Source organism: Coturnix japonica, chromosome Z (genome assembly GCF_001577835.2).
Source record: "Coturnix japonica isolate 7356 chromosome Z, Coturnix japonica 2.1, whole genome shotgun sequence".
Classification (NCBI taxonomy): Eukaryota; Metazoa; Chordata; class Aves; order Galliformes; family Phasianidae; genus Coturnix; species Coturnix japonica.
In genome coordinates, this window is record NC_029547.1 from 47,837,349 (window position 1) to 47,857,152 (window position 19,804).

The window sequence follows — 19,804 nt, forward strand, 5'->3', positions numbered from 1 at the left end:
TCTTCTTGATATCCTGGCTGTTCTGGAACACTCTATGGGGGCCTTTTTACGCTGCAGGCTGCCCGCACAACAGTGAGGCCTCAAGGCCACCTCAGGGTTATCACTGAGTACCTGCAGCTCCCTTGATGTGCTGATGGGTGCCAGCTGAAGCAAGACCTGGGACCGGGGAATGAAATAATAAAATGGCTTAGGTTGGAAGTGATGTTAAAGATCATCCGATTCCAACCCCCAGAATCCCTGGTCCTGCCTTTGAGCACCCATTGGTAGCTCCCTGTGGCAGGCAGCATGGGGGTTGTCACTGCCCAGTGACATCAGCAGATGCTGAACCCACAGCCAACCATCATCTTTCAGTCAGAAACTCTCCAAACTGTGGCTTTGACAGCACTTGGTTTTGCAGTCTCCTAGGGCAGAAATGCAGTTCTAGTGCTAAGCCTCCCAAACTGTACTGCAACAAGCACATGGTGCTCATGGGGAGAAAGCTCATGGGGCTTTCTCGTTGTTCAAGAGGGAGTTCAGGAATGCTCCCAGCCTATGGGTGATCTCCGCACCATCTAGTCTCATCACTTTACCTTCCCTTTCCTCACAGCTCCTCTCAGCTCCCCAGATTTGTGCCACTCTTTTCCAGCCTCTCCTGGGTTTTCCACCGAAAGACTGATTGACAGCTTTCCTCCCCAGGACGTCCTGACTTACTACCCTCACCTAAGTGGCTCGTGGGCAGTGTAGGAGACCAAAGGGGGAGACATGGATGCTGCCAGCTCCTCCAGGTGCTGCCCTTCTGTTATGATGTGGCAGGCTGCCAGGAGGACAGCTGGTGTGCTCAGTCACACAAAGCAGCCCGAGGTACTTAACACAGAGTCTGTCATCCTAAGCCTGAGGGTGAAGAGGAGGGAATACCTCTCTCTGCTTTGTGCCACTTAGGAAAAAACACGGTTTGTTATGATGCCAGAGCATCATGCGTGTTATCGCTTAATTTGCCTTGCAGGCCTGTTGTGTGGCTTACATCATAGCATTTCCAGCTCAGACCCATATGTTATCGGCTGTTAAAAGGACTAATCTGAAAAATATCTGACTCCCTATGTAACTCTCTGAGCTGCTGAAATAGTTTAAACAGATACTCTGTGGTTCTGTTAACACTCTCTTAGACACCCATAAAAATGCTAATCGCACAAGTAGATAGCTGCTTTTATACTTCTGAAACTAAAGTCCATTCCTAGCTTTAGTAGACCTCATCCTGAAAGAAGGAATTCAGCTCTGTTAAAGACAGATTTGCTGAAGAATAAGAAGTTACAAAAATTTCCTTTGCAGCTCTAGATCAGATTTGTTTCCCTTGCATATCCAATCACCTATTTTCACATTTTGGTCTGCACAGAATAGCCAGAATTTTAATAATGCCTTACATACAAGCACAGGCCCTGTTCTTTGTATGCAGGTATTCACAGCTTATCCCGAAGGCACGAGTTTATGTCCCAGTCTCATTGCACACAATGAGCTTGACTAAGTACACAGAACAACTGCAACTTTCCTATTCTTTGCCCTTCTGTTAAATCTTGTTAGCAACAAAATCTACTTTTTAGTCTTTATTCATGCGCTTGTGTCTTCTGTTGCACCAGTACATGTCTTTCAATTTTTCTGATCTAAATTCTCCTTCCCAGAGGCCCACTTAAGTGTTATCACAAGACTTGCCAGCTGTATTTGTCTCTCAGGCACCAACGCAGGGCATAACTCTGGTTGACTCCAAGGATAGTTTTAATTTATCCCTCCAAGGTTATAATTAACCCCTCTACTGGTATTCCTGCATGAAGAGATATCTGCCAGGGAACCAGATGATGTAGTTTGGTCACCATTGAAATGGTGACCAAGTTCTGGAAGGGAGAAAAACTGTTTCTGGCCTCAGTTAGTCTGCTTTGAATCCATCTGATAAGGAAATATTCCCATCCATGTTGTGTTTGATCCTGAAGTACATTAAAGAGAGAGGATACACTGACAGAAGTAAAACAGAGCTGTGTATGTAGCTGGATAAAGCAGACTCATCCTTCTTCTTACCAAGGACAAGAGGGATGTCCAACAAGTAATTGTACATTTGAAGAAGATAACTCAAGATAACTCAATTTAACCCCTCCAGCTATGTTATGGAAGAGATGCCTCAGCTTAAGCAGAGTCTGTGTCCTTAAAACAATTTTTGTTTGCCACTACAGAACAAACTGAGAAGGCCAACATGACTATAAAGAACAGGAGCTACTTCTATCATCTCTCTGCCTCCTTTTCACATGCCCCTTTTTAATGAGTTCCTGCAGCAAGCAGACATTTGATAACAGCCTAATATAATTGGGTGGAGTATTGAATTATTTGTTCAGCTCATTTTTCAATATGTATGCTGCCTGAAGTTATGCAGTCAGGATCATGTCTTGTGAAAATTTTATGCAAGAAAACTGAATCTAGAAACTAGCGAAACACTAGATGGTGTAGCTTTATTCCCCAGACCCTCTTAGTTCCAAAATGAATTATCTGGCAGCGTTCAAAGCTGGCATCATCCCTGCATAAGACAAGATCAAGGCATAACAATGATTTATGGCCACTATGACTACTCCCTGGTTGTCCTTTTATTTTGGCTATTCCTCCTGGAAAGCCTTTCCTTAAGAGTTTCTTTAGCTTTCAGTGCTCTTAATCTGAAGGTGACTTAGCCTGCTGCTATGAGGGCTTTTTTTTAATGTGTAAATAGCACCGGATAAGATGAATCAGCTTTAAATCAAGACCAGAAATCAGATCAAATTTCTGGCTCACTCTCATTGCCTACAGCAACACATTCTATGCATCCAGAAAGTGATTTTCTGAGGGACTGCACTTCAATGCACAAGTTAACTTAAGAAAAAACAATTAACTTTCCTGACTTTTATCTCGCTTAGACTATTTCCCACTCCCACAAGTGTCTTCTTGCTTCCAAGTGCATAGAAAACCAGAATACAACTTAGTATCATCAGCTAGAAGAGAAGCCAAACAATGCATTTCAACATGATTTATCCCTTTATAGTTTCTTATTCTAAGTTCACTTTTGAATGACATACTTTTAGAACTGTGGGTATGTCTTTATGGAAAATTTTAAAGTAATAAAACTCTAGCAGTTAGAAAACAAGGTATTCTCAATTCTATTTAATGCAGAGTAATAAGGCAGGAAGGCACAAAGAGTGCAAAAGCTGTAGGGTACCCTCCCACAAATCATGATCTTGGTGTGGGTCATGTTATCAACAGAGTACAAATTCACAGGTTTTTAGACATCTAAGGGTCCTGAGGGAATTAGCAGATGAAGCTGATAAGCCATTATGTTTGAAAAGTCATGACAGTGTGATGAAGATATCAATGACTGAAAAAAGGGAAATATAGAACCCATTTTTAAAAGGGGAGGAAAGGAAGATCTGGAGAGCAATACAGAACACTCAGTCTTGTGTCTGTGCCCAGAAAGATCATGGAGAATATTTTCCTGGACACTGTGCACATGGAGAACAAAGAGGTAAATGGTGACAGCTAGCATGGCTTCCTCTGAAAGCAAATCACACCTGACAAATTTGGTGACCTTCTACAGCAGGTTTACAGCATTAGTGAATAAGTGAAAAGCAACTGATGTCATCTACACCAGCTTGTGCAAAGCGTTAGACAATGTCCTGCATGATATCCTTTTCTCTTAAATGAAGATACATGGATATGACCGATGGACCACTGGCTTTGGCTGCACTCAAAGAGTTGTGGTCAACAATTTAGTATCCAGGTAGAGGGCAGTGATGAGCAATGTCCCTCAGATGTCTCTAACAGAACTGGTATTATTTAGCATCTTAAAGATCCCATTCAAAGTGAGATCAAGTGCACCTTTAGCAAGTCTGCTGAGGAAGCCAAGCTGAATGTTGAGGTCAACACGCTGGAGGAAAAGAATGACATCCAGAAGGACCTCGATAGCCCTGAGAGGTGGGCCTGTGTGAACTTTGTGTGGTTCATGAAGGTCAACTGCAAGGTCTTGCACCTGGTTTGGGACTATCACCAATGTAAGTAAAGACAGGGTGATGAGTGGATTCAGAGCAGCCTTCCAGAGAAGGGCTAAGGCACCAACAGATGAGAAACTGGACAGGGGTCTGCAGTGTGTGATGAGGCCCAGAAAGCCAGTGTTTCCTGGGCTACATCAAAAGAAGTGTAGTGATTCACCTCTATTCCACTCTGATGAGATCTCACCTGGAATACTGTATTTAGGCTTGGAGACCATAACATTAAAAAACATATAGACCTGTACATGCAAGTCCAGAGGAGGGTCACGAAGATGATCAGAGGCCTGAAGCACCTTTCCTATAAACACAGGATTAAAGCTGCTGTTATTTAGCCTAGAAAAAAGAAGGCTCCAGGCAGACCTTACAGTGGTACATGAAAAGGGCCTACAAGAAAGCTGGAAAGGGACTCGTTCCTCAGGGAGTATGGTGATAGGGATAACAGTTTTAAACTAGAAGAAGCTAAGCTTAGATTAGAAATTAGAAAAATATCTTCATTAAGAGATGGAGGCACTGGCACAGCTGCCCAGAGAAGCTGTGGCACCCCACCCCTGGAGGCACTCAAGGCCAGGTTGGATGAGATCCTGGTCAGCCTGAACTGGTGGGGGGCAGCCATGCCCACAGCATGGGGCTGGGGCTGGGTGGGCTTCTAAGGAACAAGGTAGACCACTGAAGAAACTGACTGCCTTGGTCCATCTTCAGCATTTATGGTGCCTGCCCGTAAAACACACAGGTCCTGTTAAGGCTGGTGCACCTTTCCTATGGCTAGCATACAAGGTCTTTTCTGGCAGTATAAACCACTTTGCATTCCAGATAGTAATAGCTGTATTGTGAGAATGGTTAGGAATAGCCTAACTGAGCCTTTGAACTGAGATATTACTTTTCTATACACTGTAGTGACTGAAGCAGCAATGTAAATGGCAATGATGTCAAACCACAGCCAGGAACCTTACTAATAGTGGCAGCCCTTGCAAGATGTCCACAGTACATCTCAGGAAAACCCAGCCCTCATAGTCCTGTTGAGTAGCAATAAAATGCTAAGTGATCTGCCAGCAACCCTTCTACATAAATAAATTCCTCAGTATGCTGAAAGTGAAAAGCTGTGTCAGCTGGATAATGCGTGGCAAGACCGGAACAATGTTGTTACAGGAAGCTGCTTTCTCTGTAACCACCCAGAAGTTAAGCTGTGATCTTGGAGAAGAATTAAATGGGCAGAAGACCAACACACAGATCTTTGACCCAATTTGGGTGTGAGAAACTGAGTTTTGTTTTCTAGAAGTTCTTGTTCTCTGAGATCAGGGTAGAATTAGGCACATGGTAACAAGGACGAGTATCATACTGAGGAATAGACTCAGCATTTATGTGTTGCTTTGGACGATGCATGTATTTCTACACAGAATTATGGAAAAGTCAGAGCACCAAGGACACAAGTATTTTCTAATATGCATAATTCAGACATCACACAGACATCGGTAAATTGGCATAGGGCCTATGCCTTATTAGAGGACCACCATATAAATATATCCTAGCCAATGAGTTAAGTCACTCTTCCTCAGTCCTTAGGGTAAAAGATGAAAAGCTTCAGTTTCTGGAAGCATAATACCAGTAACTGCAGAAACCTATTGTCATTTTGTTTCTGCCATGGAGGATCTCAGTCTTCCAGGAAACTATCAGATTTCTCTCCACCTCCTGGCACTGCAGCAAAGCAGACTGCAGCAGAATCCCTCACTATCTGAATGGAACTATTCATATCATGTCTATTTTCCTCCAGCGCAGATCATGTTGGCATAGTTTCTTGTGGGGTCTTCCTGGTCACTGTGTACAACTATTTGCAGTGAAGAAGTATTATCTGCTTCTTTAAAACCAGTCTGTGACCTTGGGGAGCCAGATAATCCAGTATACCAGTCATTAGTACAATCTCTTGGTGGCTAAGCAAGTGTTTCTGTAAACTTAGGAGATCCTGTTAACTCAGGAAACAAAGATAATTGCTGTGCATAGCCTTTCAAGAACAAGCTTTGTGAAAAATACTCAAATCATTCTCTTGCTTTTGGCCTTTGCCACCTAGACAAATGCCATCTCTTGGATCATTTATCCACAGTCCCTGTTAAAGTCTGGAGAAGAATGGGGAAAATATATATCCCAGCAGACCTAGAAGGCCTCTGAACATGCTTATGTAGATAGATGATCTAGACCCTTCTAAGGAGACCCAGGAGAAAGGAACAAGATATCCTTCCTAGAACAGATTTCAGTCCTGGATTAGTATCAGACACCTCTAATCTATGGAAAATGTTGGAACACAGGATAGAAGAGCTTCCATGTTTTTCTTGATGGGGTCCCATGGCTCAAGCTCCAGTTGGGTATAGCTAGAGCCAGCTAGCAGGCTATGCCTTCCCAGGGGCAGTGAATACTTTTCATAAGAAAGAAGAAACACCAAAGAAACAAAATAAAAGTCTGATGTTGTGACAGGACTTCTGGATAGGGAAGGTGGCTTTAGTGACACATAAGAAACCTGTGCTTAATTAATTCCTTGCTGTGTCTTGCACAAGGAATCAGGGAGTTTGTCTAGGTATCTCCATCCTGAAAAACACAACAGCAGCTTGTGAGAATTGTGTGGGAATAGGAGGAACAGAGATGTGCCAGTAGAGTAGGACTGTGGGTCACAGCAATACAAACGGAAATGCCCAATTTGGACTGACATGCTGGTATCACACCATTGCCTTAGGACTGTAGCATGCAAGGTTTAAAGGAACAGGTCCCATGTGAGGCCTTAAAGGAGAACTGCAACTTTCAGCTATTCAGCCCAAGGTCTGTGGTGCTGTCCCTAACAATTTTTATGACTTTCCTCATATTATATTTTTGTGGAATTTTACTAAAGAAAATCATAACACTAATTTCTATTTATGCTATCTGAATTGTTCCTGCATTCCTTCTCCAGAGATTCTGGATACCCACTGCAACTCATCTCCCACATGGAGATGTCTAAGCTGACTTATTAGAAGTCCATGGGAAATGGGAGCACCATAAATACTCTCTTTTCTCATCTTCAAAGTTGGTTATAGGATACATTATGTGCATCCTGAAAGTCACCTTCTGAGCACTAGCAATCATGTAACTAGATCAAACCATACTACTTGGTACTCCAAAGGGTTTTTGTTATGTTAGAACTGCCTACAGCGGCCTTGAGGCATTTTTCTCTTGTCTGTGAGCTGCACAAGGCTCAGATGTATTTCTGTTCCAGGGTCCTACTGAGGACTGGGATAATGTGTAAAATGTATATTTCATAATCATGACATACCTTTTACAGCTGGCACTTGTGGCACATAAGCTGATAGAGATCCTAAAAGGATGCTAGGGATGACAGATTTCAAGTGTAATGAGAGTATATACTATACAGCCCTGTGACATTATTACTGTCCCTGATATTAATTTCATTAGCAATCCTATTTTTAATCCCAGTAGTTGCACTAGTGATTGATATTAGCAAAGCAGTTATTCATGACATTGCAGAACCTCTACAGATTTGTGAATGAAGACAGGAACATTCATTATCATTTGAGAAGCTGCAGAGTGCTCATCTGCACAGCCAAATTGTGGTGATATTGAGGCTAATTAGCACATATAAATGGGGGCTGCACTCACTGTAGAAGGATTTCTTCCCCAGGGCAACTCATTAGTCTTCAAAGACCAAGAAATGAATCCCAGTTTCTCCTGGGAAGGCTGGGGTGAAAGCTATGCATTTAACCTGGTTATCTTCATTTCTATGTTAAAGAGAACAACTTCTACTCTGGGCAGGCACTAATTAAGCATCAGTGATTCATAAGCAGGATTCTCGACGTCCAACTTTTTTAGAGCTTTTGCACTTTTCCAAGCCTCCTACGGAATGTGACCTTAAACATGTCTACCATTTAACCTAACTGTGCAAAAGGCTGTTCCAGAGAAGCAATACTCAGTGTACATAGCATAGGTTATCTTTATATGCATTACGAAGATATCCTGGGGAGATGAATGGTGGATAGTTTGGTATTCTAAGTATAGACTAACAAGGAGTTAGCACCACCTAGTTTACCCATGATGACATCTTAGCAGTCCTTGGAAATGAGAATTCTTGAGCACCTTGCCATCTCTCACACAGGCACCCCCAGGCTGGTAGATACAAGTTAGCAGTCTTATCTGAGAGCTTGTCTGGAACTTTGCAGGAGACTAGCTTGGTAGTCTGTCTTGGCAGAGCATGATAAGCTTCATGCTATCAACAGTGCTTTACTATCAGCAGCAAAGGGGATATCCTCTCCCCTCTGTGAGACACCAGCTTGCAAAATCTCTGGGACTCTCAAAGTGAGATCTGAGGTGATAACATTACTGAATCCTCTGTGAGATGTTACACTTTTGATTAATGCAGTTATGTGCTTTAGACAAAACTGATGTCTTGCAGTGGATAGCCTCCATCAAATTCTTGCCAGATAGGTAGGATGTCTGTCTGTAGTTAGATGGGACAGCTGGTTACAGAGCTACAGTCCCTGGACATTCACGTCTCTACTTGGGTGTATATGGGCAACCTTGACCTTGTTGTCTCTACCACTGCTACCAAGAAACAGCTCTGTTAAAACTAATCCCTGTCCTCTCCCAAAGAGGCTCTGGTTCATCTGCTGTCAGAACCGAGCTGAGGCTCCATGTTCATTGTGGGTGAGATTAGAGCATCTACTGTGCTGCCTGTGACCCTGTTCCTGTGAGGACTAACCCAGTTTGCATGCTGAAAGTTTCCATGATGGTTCATCTCAGCTTCTACCAGTTGCTTCTCCAAGAAATCAAGGAAAATATTAGCTCTTTGGTGTAAGAAATTGTTCAGCCTCTAAATCACTGGATGCCTCTGTTCTGAAGTAATCCTTACTACCATAGCTGTCACAGCAGAATACTGTCAGTGTCTGGTTTCAGGCCAACAAGCAGAAAGTCAAACTGCATATTTGCTTCTTACTCCTCCAGGCTGCAAGAAGCACTGCTGAGATCCTGGGTCTCCTCACTGCAGGAAGAAAGGCTTGGGTGGGCGTCTCCATGCCAAAGGGCTTCCCTGACAGCCACTAAACACCCCTGACAGCAAACTGCAGCCAAGAATGGCTGACCTTTGGAACCCCCACACATGCCTTGGGCATGATGCACTGCAGTGCTCACAAATGGCTCTCTTGGAGCAATGAAGAGTCTTTGGAACTGTGAGCTCCATCAGATCTGTGGGTTCTAGTCCTTGGCTGAGTTTTTGAACCTGTGCTCTGAAGTTCAAGAGCACACTGTTCCCAGGGCAGTATGATGTCTCTCGCCATCTTGTGATAAATGGTACCTCTCTTGGTGAGTGTACTAAACTAAGTAAAATAAATGCTTAATGGCAAAGTTTTTTATTGTTTACTTCCACCTGAGGTTCTCCACTATAAGAACCTCATAGCAAACCCCTTTGTTCTTTCTTCCCCTCACTCCCCTCCCCAAAAAGGTTCTTTTCATTTTCTTATATCTGAAAGATGTGATGCATACATATAGGAGGGTAACTGGGGAAGAGACAGATGTAGCACCTCCAGACCTTCATCCAAGGAATACCTCCAAGGGAGATCTTGGAACTATATGCTGACACTGGTCCTGGTGAAACACTGAAGGAGCGAACAGCAAGAATGCTATTCTCCTGCAACTGAGAACCTGATGTGATCATCTGGGGACAGCATGAAAAGCTTTTTGCTACTGCACCGGTGGAATGCATGTCAGTTAAATGGAATTACAGGGCTGTTGGATGGATAACCTTGCTTTTTGAAGCCCACAAAAACTGTAATATGTTGCCACAGTGAAATTTAATAAAAATACTGTAGTTGACTGCCTGAAGTCCTAAAATGGCAATTGCAATGAATTAATTGAGGCACGGAAATATTCAGGCAAGTTCCAGACTGTATCAGGCAGCCAAATGAAAGATCTGAGGGTAGAATTACCTTGAGGACATCTCCAATACTTGGACTTCAGTAGTCATAATTTCATTTTAGGATTTGGTAAAGCTGTTTGTAACAAGCCATTCAAGTCTGCTTTGAAAGAGTTTGGCAACTGGAATGAAAAGAGGGGATAAAGTATAGGAGTTCCTTTCTGATTTCATTGAAAACACTCAGGATGCATGGTTTGGTACTGTGACAATTAAACTGCTGATTATAAGAGAGAAACAAGCCAGCTTGACTTGCCAGTTCTGATTCTGGAGTTTTATTACTTCAAGCTTTATTTCACAATATATTAGCCTTCAGAGAAATGTCTCATGTTTTCATTTCATATGGTCAAATAGTGTGTGTAAATGCTAGCATGTCAGAATTACAATATTTTTAACAGTTAGAAAGTTTTGTGTAACACCAGGGTGGCATTCTTTTGTTTCCTACTGCTTTCCCTAGGCAGTGTTTTTAAAACTGGATGCTGAATTGCAAGCTCCTGAATTTTTACTGTGGCATTCATGAAAATGGCCTTTATTTATTATAGTTCTAAGTCACTTCTTTCACAGCATTCTTTCCTTCTGTTCTTTCCAGGAGTGAGTCCGTAAGCACAAGTATCTTACTCTGCTCATACAAATTTTGCAAATTATTTTCTGTTTCTGTGGATGGTTTGAATCATCTTGCCCTCAGCTTTGGGGCTGTTAATGTACAGTGTGGACCTCAAGATTGGAACGTCCTGAGAGCCAGAACTCAAGGAAGAATTGTCCTTCTGAGATTTTCTCTCTTTGCTGCTTATGGAGAGGTCCATTAGCCCATTACTTGGGGTGTCTTCAGTAATTCTGTTTTGGATGAATTCTTTTTACCTTGGGTTATTTCAATAAAATGGGAGACATACTGCAACCCTTGGCATTAGGCTGAGTCCCTTGACTCCAGCACCACACCAGTCCTGTCACAGTCCTGATCCTATTGAGAGCTTCTCTGCAAGATACGATCCAGTCTACCCAATGAGGGAAGAAGCAGGCATTCCCTTTCAATCCATTCAAATCTGTACAGGTCAACTACCACCCTCATATTTTCTTTTCCTCTGCAGTGCCAAAGGTGTTTCCTCCTGGATGCAGACAGTTTTGCAGCTGTTCACTGCCTTGTTGAAGCATTTTTACTTTCCTGTCACAGGGCATGCACCAAACATCAGGAAATCATTACAGTAAATTGGGAGACTGTGTATGTGCATGTACACTTAGAGAACACATCACCCAATTGTCCACAGCAATGTGCAGGGTAAGTTAAAATACCTCCCACACAATGTTTGGTTTCTGAAGCTTGGTTCCAAATTGGCCATTAGCAGAGTAATGATTTAATCAGTTGTTAACAATCACTGTACTCCCTACCAGCTGAAGAACATGTAACACTGCAATGACTCCCTTGCCACCTCCTCTGCTGCTGTCATCAGAAGAGCTGGGCTTACTTTGGGTGATTTCTATGTACTGCTGCCAGGGTTCCTCTCTCCTGATTTGCTAAGGCATCACATCCAGTGCAGGGAAATCTCTTTCTATCCCCAAGGGGAAGAAATAAAATGGAAACTTCAGCAGCAGTTGCCATTAAGAGACCAGTTTCCAATTAGAGTTGGTGCTGGGTTACCTCTTGGAACTAAGGGCTTAAAGAGTGAGGTCTAGCTTGGAATGGGAAGTCTGTTCATACTGACATCTTTGTCTTGGGCTCAGTCAGTCCCTGCAGTACAGAACTCTAAATACCCCATGGTGGAGAGAGATGTATTCTGCTGTATGTCATTGACATCACAGCAATCCTAGGTGTGCTGAGGACTGGCAATGTTCCAGCAATTTGTTGCTGGGACATGTGAAACTTGCCTTTAACTCCAACAGTGATTCATAACATTTGCTCTGCCAGACTTAGTCTGGGGACATTAGGAATAATTTTGCCGTCAGTAGAAACTTCCTCCAAAGGGCTAATCTGTAATAACCCTATCATGGCATCACAGCATCAAGCAGAAGAGACACTCTGGAATCAATACTTCCCAACACTCTGTCTTGTTTCAGAGTGGTAAAATGAGCTGTGAAGTGTTCCCAGGGGGCATTATTTAGGATCTGTTGTCACTAAAGAATAGTTTTTCTACTTGTAACCTGAAAACGGCATCTATTACCTTTTTTGGGCTACGTACTCTGGCTACAGATTGACTAGCAGCAACCAATGTCTCTAGACATTCAAAATAGTTTTATTCCTGCCATCTATAGCTGAGACAAACAAAACTAGCTTGGGAATCGTCCGAATCGCTGGTTGATAGTTTAGTAGAATTTGCACACTGGCAGCATACCCTTCTTTAGGCTACAGAAATGAGGAGAGGGTATTTCTTGCTCTCTTGTTCTGAGATCATCTGCCTTCACAACTTGGGGAGAAGCTCCCAGGCTGGAGTTGACAGAGAGAGACGATAGGTTAAAGACAGCATGGGGTGAACAACAACATGTTTGCAAGAACATTCATTTGGGACACAAAAAAGCGGGGTTTGTAAAGCATTCTAAATATGGTCTGTTTCAAACATGATATTCAGTCTTTAGTTCCTTTGACTCTGAGTGGTTCCTATGTTAAATTTAAGTTCTTCATAAATCCTCTTGCTTCACCTTCTACTCAAGAAAGGCCTGTGAGAGTCCCTGAGGAAGAGACTGGCTTCTCAGAGCAACTCATTTCTACTTCAGCAGCCTGCAATGCATTCTTCAGCCTAAAGAAGAGAAGGCTCCAGGGGGAGCCTACCAGGGGGGCTTCCAGTACCTGAAGGGGGCCTACAGGAAAGCTGGGAAGGGACTTTTCATAAGGACATGTAGCTACAGGACAAGGGGAAATTGTTTTAAACTAGAGGAGGGTAGATTTAAACCAGATATTAGGAACAAATTCTTTACTGTGAGGATGGTGAGACCCTAGAACAGGTTGCACACAGAAGCTGTGGATGTCCCCTCCCTGGAGGCATTCAAGGCCAGGCTGGATGGGGCTTTGAGCAATTCAGTCTAGAGGGAAGTGTCCCTGCCTATAGCGGGGGGTTGGAACTACATGATCTTAAAGGTCCCTTCAAACCCAAAACATTCTATGCTTCTGTGATTCCATAATGTCCACTTATTTTCAGTTCAAATATTCCCTGTATCTCATGTGCTGTGGGTTTAGTAATCCTCACTGGATTACTGTCTGAGATCTGGGCCCCTCTTAAGAGCATGGAAACATTATAGATCCACTACCTTTTGCATCAAGTCCCTCTCTAAAATCCCTATTCCTCATGTGAAAAACCACATCTTCTGGATATAGTACCCAAGTTCTGTTTGGTACCTCATTTGTATTGGAAAAGATACTGAACAACCAGTCCTTTCCTATTCTCTACAAGATAAATATGTTCTTATAGATCTTTGTGATACAGATCCTCAGTTGTTCTTTCTTCCAGACTAATGAGTCCAAGTGTACTCAGCGTCCCATGAATCACACTGTCTCCAGGTACCTGTCCACACTTCTTGCCCTCCAAACCATTCCCGGTTATACTACTTCTGTTTTGAGACAAGAAGACCAGAACCACTGATTACATTTAAACATTAATTTATACTGTGCTATGGTGATGCCCTGTGATAATTTCTAGAATCTGTTTTGTTTATTTTGACTGTTGCTGAGCATTGAGATGACATTCACAGAACAGCCCCCACTCTCCCACCTCCCCTGCCACCCCACCTTGGTGACAATGGTCATGGTAAATCTAATCTAAGAAACTAAGATTGTTTTACCTAGGAGCAGAAATGTCTGCCAGAGTCCTCCATAGGAAAAACTAGAAAACACAGGGAGCAGTGGCCCACAGTGTGTAAAGCCTCCATAGCAGACCTGGAACTAGGCAGAACAAGATCTTTATGATAACATTTGGATCCAGGAAGATGGTGGCTATTGACCTGACACAGACTGCTGAGCAGCTGCGCCAGTACAACACATGAGCAATTTAATCCAGCACCTCTTTTACTTAAAATGAATAACAAAACCTTAATAAATCAACAATTACTTATTGCTGTATTTGGGATAATAAATTCTTTAGTTTATCAGTAGCTTGTGGCTTCCATAGCATGTTCTTTGAACAGTTTGCCTTTCAGTTACATCCCCTTTCTCTCCTGAACAATAAATTAGCATTCTTTTTTTTTTTTTTTTCTTTTAAAGGAAAAGAGGGGAAAAAGAGGATATATTACAATTTTTTTTTTCAAAGCAAAAAGAAAAATGCAACATATTTTTGACATATATCTTAAAATAATATGAGGATAACTTTCTCCGCGTGTTAGATGACTATGCATAAATAATAAAGGACCTTATGTTATTTACAGTGTTACACAATAAACTAAGAGAGTCTTATTTAACACATAATCCATAAAGACAGTAAATGATGAAAACATCCAAGTATGTACAAGATGTATTTACAATAGAATAGAGAATTACAAATGATGATAATTGGCCATGTTCTTTGTCTGCCCTTCTCTGCAGCATTTCATAGGTGCTTTTTTTGTTTCTTACTAGAAGTAAGTCCCAGCGGATGGTATGTAGCCACACTGCAGAGCCAGGAAGTATCCAACAGGTTGAGGTGTGTTCTTTGAAGGAACACAAGTTTGCTATCCTGGATGTTCAGGTAACTGCTTGTGGTATGTGTGACAAAAGCAGGGAGATGCAGTATTGTTTTGGAGGACTGAGCTTCCCTGGTTCCTGATAAAGGCAGTGGTTGATCTCTCAAATCTGGGGATGCTGGGGTGGCTCAAGTGAGGAAGGGAATATGGGCCGAGAGGAGGGGGTAGGTTTTTCTGTTATAATAAAACTTCTGTGGAGCTGTAATGTTCTACACCAGGCAGGCTGCACCAGGTTGTGAACATCATCTTCCAGATACATGCCCTTAAAGGAAGCATTTTTTTCCTGGAGAACTTTTGCATATAAATAAACATGCAGGGAAAGCTCACAGCTCAAATTAAATGACATGGAAATAAACAAGGACAATCTGAACAACCTGGCACAAGTATGTTGAGACTGCCTAGCTCAGAGGTCCGGGTAATTAAGTGAACATCCCCCAGGGGAGCTGGCTTTCCCCGTAGGCACTTGCTGGCTCTGCTCTGCATTGCTGCAGTCCACAGCACCTAGGCCAGCAGGAGATGGCTGCAGTCTGTCAGCAGAACCTGTGGCCACGTAGACTTGCTAGCTTTGGGGTACGGACTTGTCTGATGTGGACGATGCCTACCCTCCTCACAGTATGCTAAAATCAAGTCCAGAGGGGAGAGGCTGTGTTCTGCTCCCACTTCTGTGAGTGCCAAGCCAGGGCAACTCCCATAACTCACTGTTGCATGAGTTGTGCTGTAAGGCTGGGTTCTCCCCAAAGACCTAAGGGCTTAGGCAGCCATATCCCCAATTGTATTTTCTTGTTCTTAGGTCCATGTGAAGTCCCCAGCCTAATTTCATGCTTACTCTACAACACACTACTGTATGTACCTGGCGGTGGAGCAGAGACTGCACAACACTTTGAGGCACTGCGTCAGAAGAGATGTGACATTTTCTCCTAGATCCACACTGAATAAATCGTGTGTATCCAGCTCCCAGGCACATGATTGCTGTTTCCCTTTGTATTGAACTTATTTGGTAGTCAGATAATTTACTCCACTTCAAAGCTTTCCTTCCTGATTAATCTATCTGGGGTATCACAGACCCCTGTTTGTGAGCTGGTCTTGTAGGTAATCTATACTGGAGGAGATTACGAAAGCCCCGCATTATAATCTCTATTCTGACACTAAAACAGGTGATTTGGGGACAAATCTCTTGTTCCTCTGCTCCTTTTTTTTTTTTTTTTTCTTCTTCTTTTTTTTCTTTTTTTTCTGCCTAGTCTGTCTTGCAAGATTGTTGCTGTATAAGAAGCCTTACTGAAAGAACAGGAATTCAAGTGCCTCTGGAAACTTGAGAGTGCAAATCCTTGGGAACTGATGGTCTGTGTAAGGAAAGTTCACCTGGCCCTCTGTGTTACTGAGCTGCAGTTACTGGGGAGATGGAATTACTGCTGCATGGGACTGCAGATAAATAGGCATGACTAAGGGGATGAAAATGAGTGTATGGTATATAGAATTTGTACAGAGCTTTTGTTCTGGTCTGCAAAGGCAAAGTGTGTTCAAGTACATGCCAGCTAGGGAAAAAATGGCAAAGGGGACCTGAGTCCAGACAACTCGTAGTTGCCAAGCTTTGCCATATGCCATAGACTTCTCAAATAATCAGTGCTATTTCAGCCACCATGTAGCCCAAAGCTGTACTGATCTTTTGCTTCTACCACCAACATCCTAGTACTCAACATCATCATCATTTTCTTCCTTTTCTGAGTTTATTGTTGTTCTGTTGAATCTGGTCCTTAAATGGATTCCTCCATGTTAATAGTGTGACGCATCTCATCTCTACTATGAGAAACTAGCTAATTTTCATCCTCCTGATAAAGGGCTTCATTTACTAGACTTTGCTTTCAGATCTCAAACCAACAGGACATTGTATTCAGCAAAACTCTCAAGCACATGCTTAACTTTATGCATACACCGGATGCATCAATGGGAGTCTAGCACATGCTGAAGATAACTTCTGCTGGGATTAGCATAAGCATATGCTTGAACAATTTACTGAGTCAGGACTTTAGTTCCTTGGGTGTACATATCACAAAAATTTCTTTGACTTATTTCTCTTCATTTAACTGGGACCAGGACGTGGCCCAAAGGATGAGCGTAGTTTGGCTGAAATTCTTGTTCTCTTGACATGGCTCTTATTTAGAGTCCAGTAATACCTGTAGAACACATGTTCTCATTTTCAGAATCCCCGGAGTCTAGGAAAAACATTTGTTTTCCACATCAATCCTGAGTCTATGCTGTGCCAACTGAACACAACAAAAATCAAAAGAAGAGAAGAAGCAGAGTGACCCTGACTAAACTGATAGGAATTCAGTGCAAAAGAGGCCATTTGCTTCTGTCTGAACGGATGCAACAGCTCCAGCACTGACAGCACTCTTATAGTCAAAGACTTCAAGGCCATCACTGTCTGTATAGACATTCATATCTAATAGCCACTCATAGTACGGCTGTAACTCAAATCATGTGCTTGACTTCATACATGGTCTTACATCAGCCTTGTTTTCTCCACCCTAAACAACGGAGTCAATAAAAGCAGCTAGAAATGGACTCCATGCTTTTGCTATGTCCTTCCTTCTTCCTACCACTTTACTGTTATCCAGCAGATAAATTCTTCCCTGAAAGTAATTTCTGTGTCCAAGAACAACCCTTACTCTAAAAGCAATGCTAACAAGGTATTGCTAGAAGCTTATCAGGGTTCTTTTTGAGGAGGAGAAGAAAAGGGAGAAAATTGAGGGGAAAAAAGGGAATAAATCATCTTTTAAAAATCAACATTAAAAAATAGAGGTGAAAACTGATTGCACTTTTATTAGTGGCATTTGTTTTCCAGCTAGATCTCTTCCTTGCTTAGTTACAGATATCTGCTATAATATTTGCCCCATTAACTTAAACTAATATAAATCTTTTTTTTTTTAAATTATTTTATTTTTTTATTTTTTTTAAATATTTTTTAAATTTTTTAGATTTTAAATAGATTATTGGGTTCAAAGCCTCAGCTAACCTAAACCCATTTTCTAAGGGATAACTAGAACAATTAATATCTGGAAAATAATGAAATGGCAGCTCTTAGTGATTACAAGCTGACCTCTGATTAATAATATATTTGGTTTAAAATCACAGTATTACTTTCTTTCTATAAATAACATTACTTAATGCAGGTTTTTTTTGTTTGTTTGTTTTGTTTGTTATCCTGCTGTAATTAATAGTAGCATGCTGTTGGATCTACTATTACCCCAGTGCTCAACAAAGCAAACCTTTTGGCTGACAGAGAGCAGACAAAACTCTTTTCATATACAGAAAGCAAATAAAATGTCTTATAGAAGAAAACAGGCTTTTTTTTTTTTTTCATTATTTTTTCAGCTTTTTTTTTCCTTTTCTTTTTTTTCTCTTTTTTTTTTTTTTTTTTTTTTTTTTTTTTCTTTTTTTTCCTGGTGAAGTGGATAAGAGTGGGAGTGCCATAACAGGGCTTTTTGATCTGGGGATTCCACAACAAGCAAATGGGGACTTCTGCAATTCTTGCAAATCATACATCCAGTCATTATAATGCAGTGCACAAAAAAGCCAGAACAACTGAGGGCTAGAAGGTTTTGCAAAATACTACGGGACAGCAATCATTGTAGCTGTACGAAACTTGCTCTCAACATAACGTAACATAAAGGCACCATTGATATCTTTCCCCATTTTGGAAATACTGTAAAAAATTGCTACATATGGCACATAACACATTTGTACATACGTATACTTAATTTATAAAAGTTTTTTTTTTTTTCCTCTCTTGTTTTCTATCAGCAGAATTGCTAAAATAAAATAAATTGTTTAATTTAAAGGTGGAATACTTCATTATATAAAATAAAGTTTTACATGTGAATCTATGTGTTTTGTTTATGTCTTATACAGCAATAGGGTCTTGGTTAGCTATTACACCGGACAACTTTGCTTGCAACTCTTCTGGTGTGGAGAAGCGATTTGCTGGGTTAGTCCTGCTCTCAGCCAGCCGATATGCAGCGGCCTGCTCCAGACTGGTTGCCATGGGATTTTGTATGCTAAGAAATGGTGTATCCTCACCTATTCTTTCATCTTCTGTTTCACTCTCAGAGCTAGCACTCTGAGAGCTTGTGTCGGAGTCCACTTTGACCCTGCTGGAAATATGGCCATTGGGCTTTGTTCTTTTCACCCGCCGGCTGTTAGCGAGTTTCTTTGGAGGCTCCTGTGCTGGTTCATACTCCTGTGTGGTCTCATACTCCTCATCCTCCACTATCCTCAGAGGACTGGGTGGCAGACTGTTGCTCTCATGGGTGGGATTGTTGTGGAAGGAGTTGAATTGCTGAAGATGGTTGTCATACTTCTCACGCAGCCGCGGCGGGGTCACCAACAGCAGCGGTCTCTCCTCATCCATGAAGGGACTCACTGCCACCGAAGGGATGGAGATGGTCAAGCTGGAAACTGGTGGTGACATTTCAGATGGAGGGGACTTGGGAGAAGTCGGAGTGTGGAAATCAACGGGTGACATGCGAGCTGGTGTAGTCATAGCTGAGACATACCTGACATAAAAGAGACAGGAGAAAGTTGTGGACACAAGCAGTGACGCATGAACATGGCTACTTATGTGTACTGTGGAGAATATGGCTGAGAACCATTGAGAAGCCTCACCATCCTCATGTACATCCTTAGTGTTGAGACATTCTTTTTGCTATTAGTATGACATCATATTAGCCTATAAAACCTCTGACTTCTGGAACTATGGTGAAAAATGTTTCAGAGCAGGAGGAACTGAGCAAAGTCCCCAGAACTATTCACCTCCAAAGATCCATGGAGATACTATAAATTGTTTGTTAGAATTATTTCCTGGAATGAATCCAGCAGTGGGAATCAGAGATATGGAAGAATCTGGGGTACATACAAATGAATAAGAGAAAAGAAAGGAAGGGATTTGAGGGATGATCCTCTCGCAGCTTCACCCTCTTCTGGTAACCAGACTGTCTCAGCTTAAGGAGAGAAGTAAATTCTGGGCAAAATTAGGAGCAACATTCTGTTAATTTTAATCACTAGGTTTTGTGAGAGCTTCACGCTGCTGCTCAGTGCATTGTCAGCTAGCCCCCCTGGCAGGCTGGCCTATCTGCAAAGAAATATGACTGCACAGTGCCTGAGGTAAGCCCAGGAATCCGGCATGAGAAGTAGGATGTTTAAT

General features: G+C 42.1%; 1 protein-coding gene across 10 annotated transcripts in view; it reads right to left on the reverse strand.

The window, feature by feature from the left end:
- Positions 1 to 13,936: 13,936 nt before the first annotated feature.
- Positions 13,937 to 19,804, reverse strand: part of NRG1 (neuregulin 1) — a 290,747-nt gene continuing 284,879 nt past the window's right edge. For all 10 annotated transcript variants that reach the window (XM_015849626.2, XM_015849625.2, XM_032441234.1 and 7 more), the window contains one exon: positions 13,937 to 19,157. In XM_015849626.2, the coding sequence (XP_015705112.1) occupies positions 18,506 to 19,157 (652 nt within the window). In that variant the 3' untranslated portion in view covers positions 13,937 to 18,505. The remainder of the gene's footprint in view (positions 19,158 to 19,804) is intronic.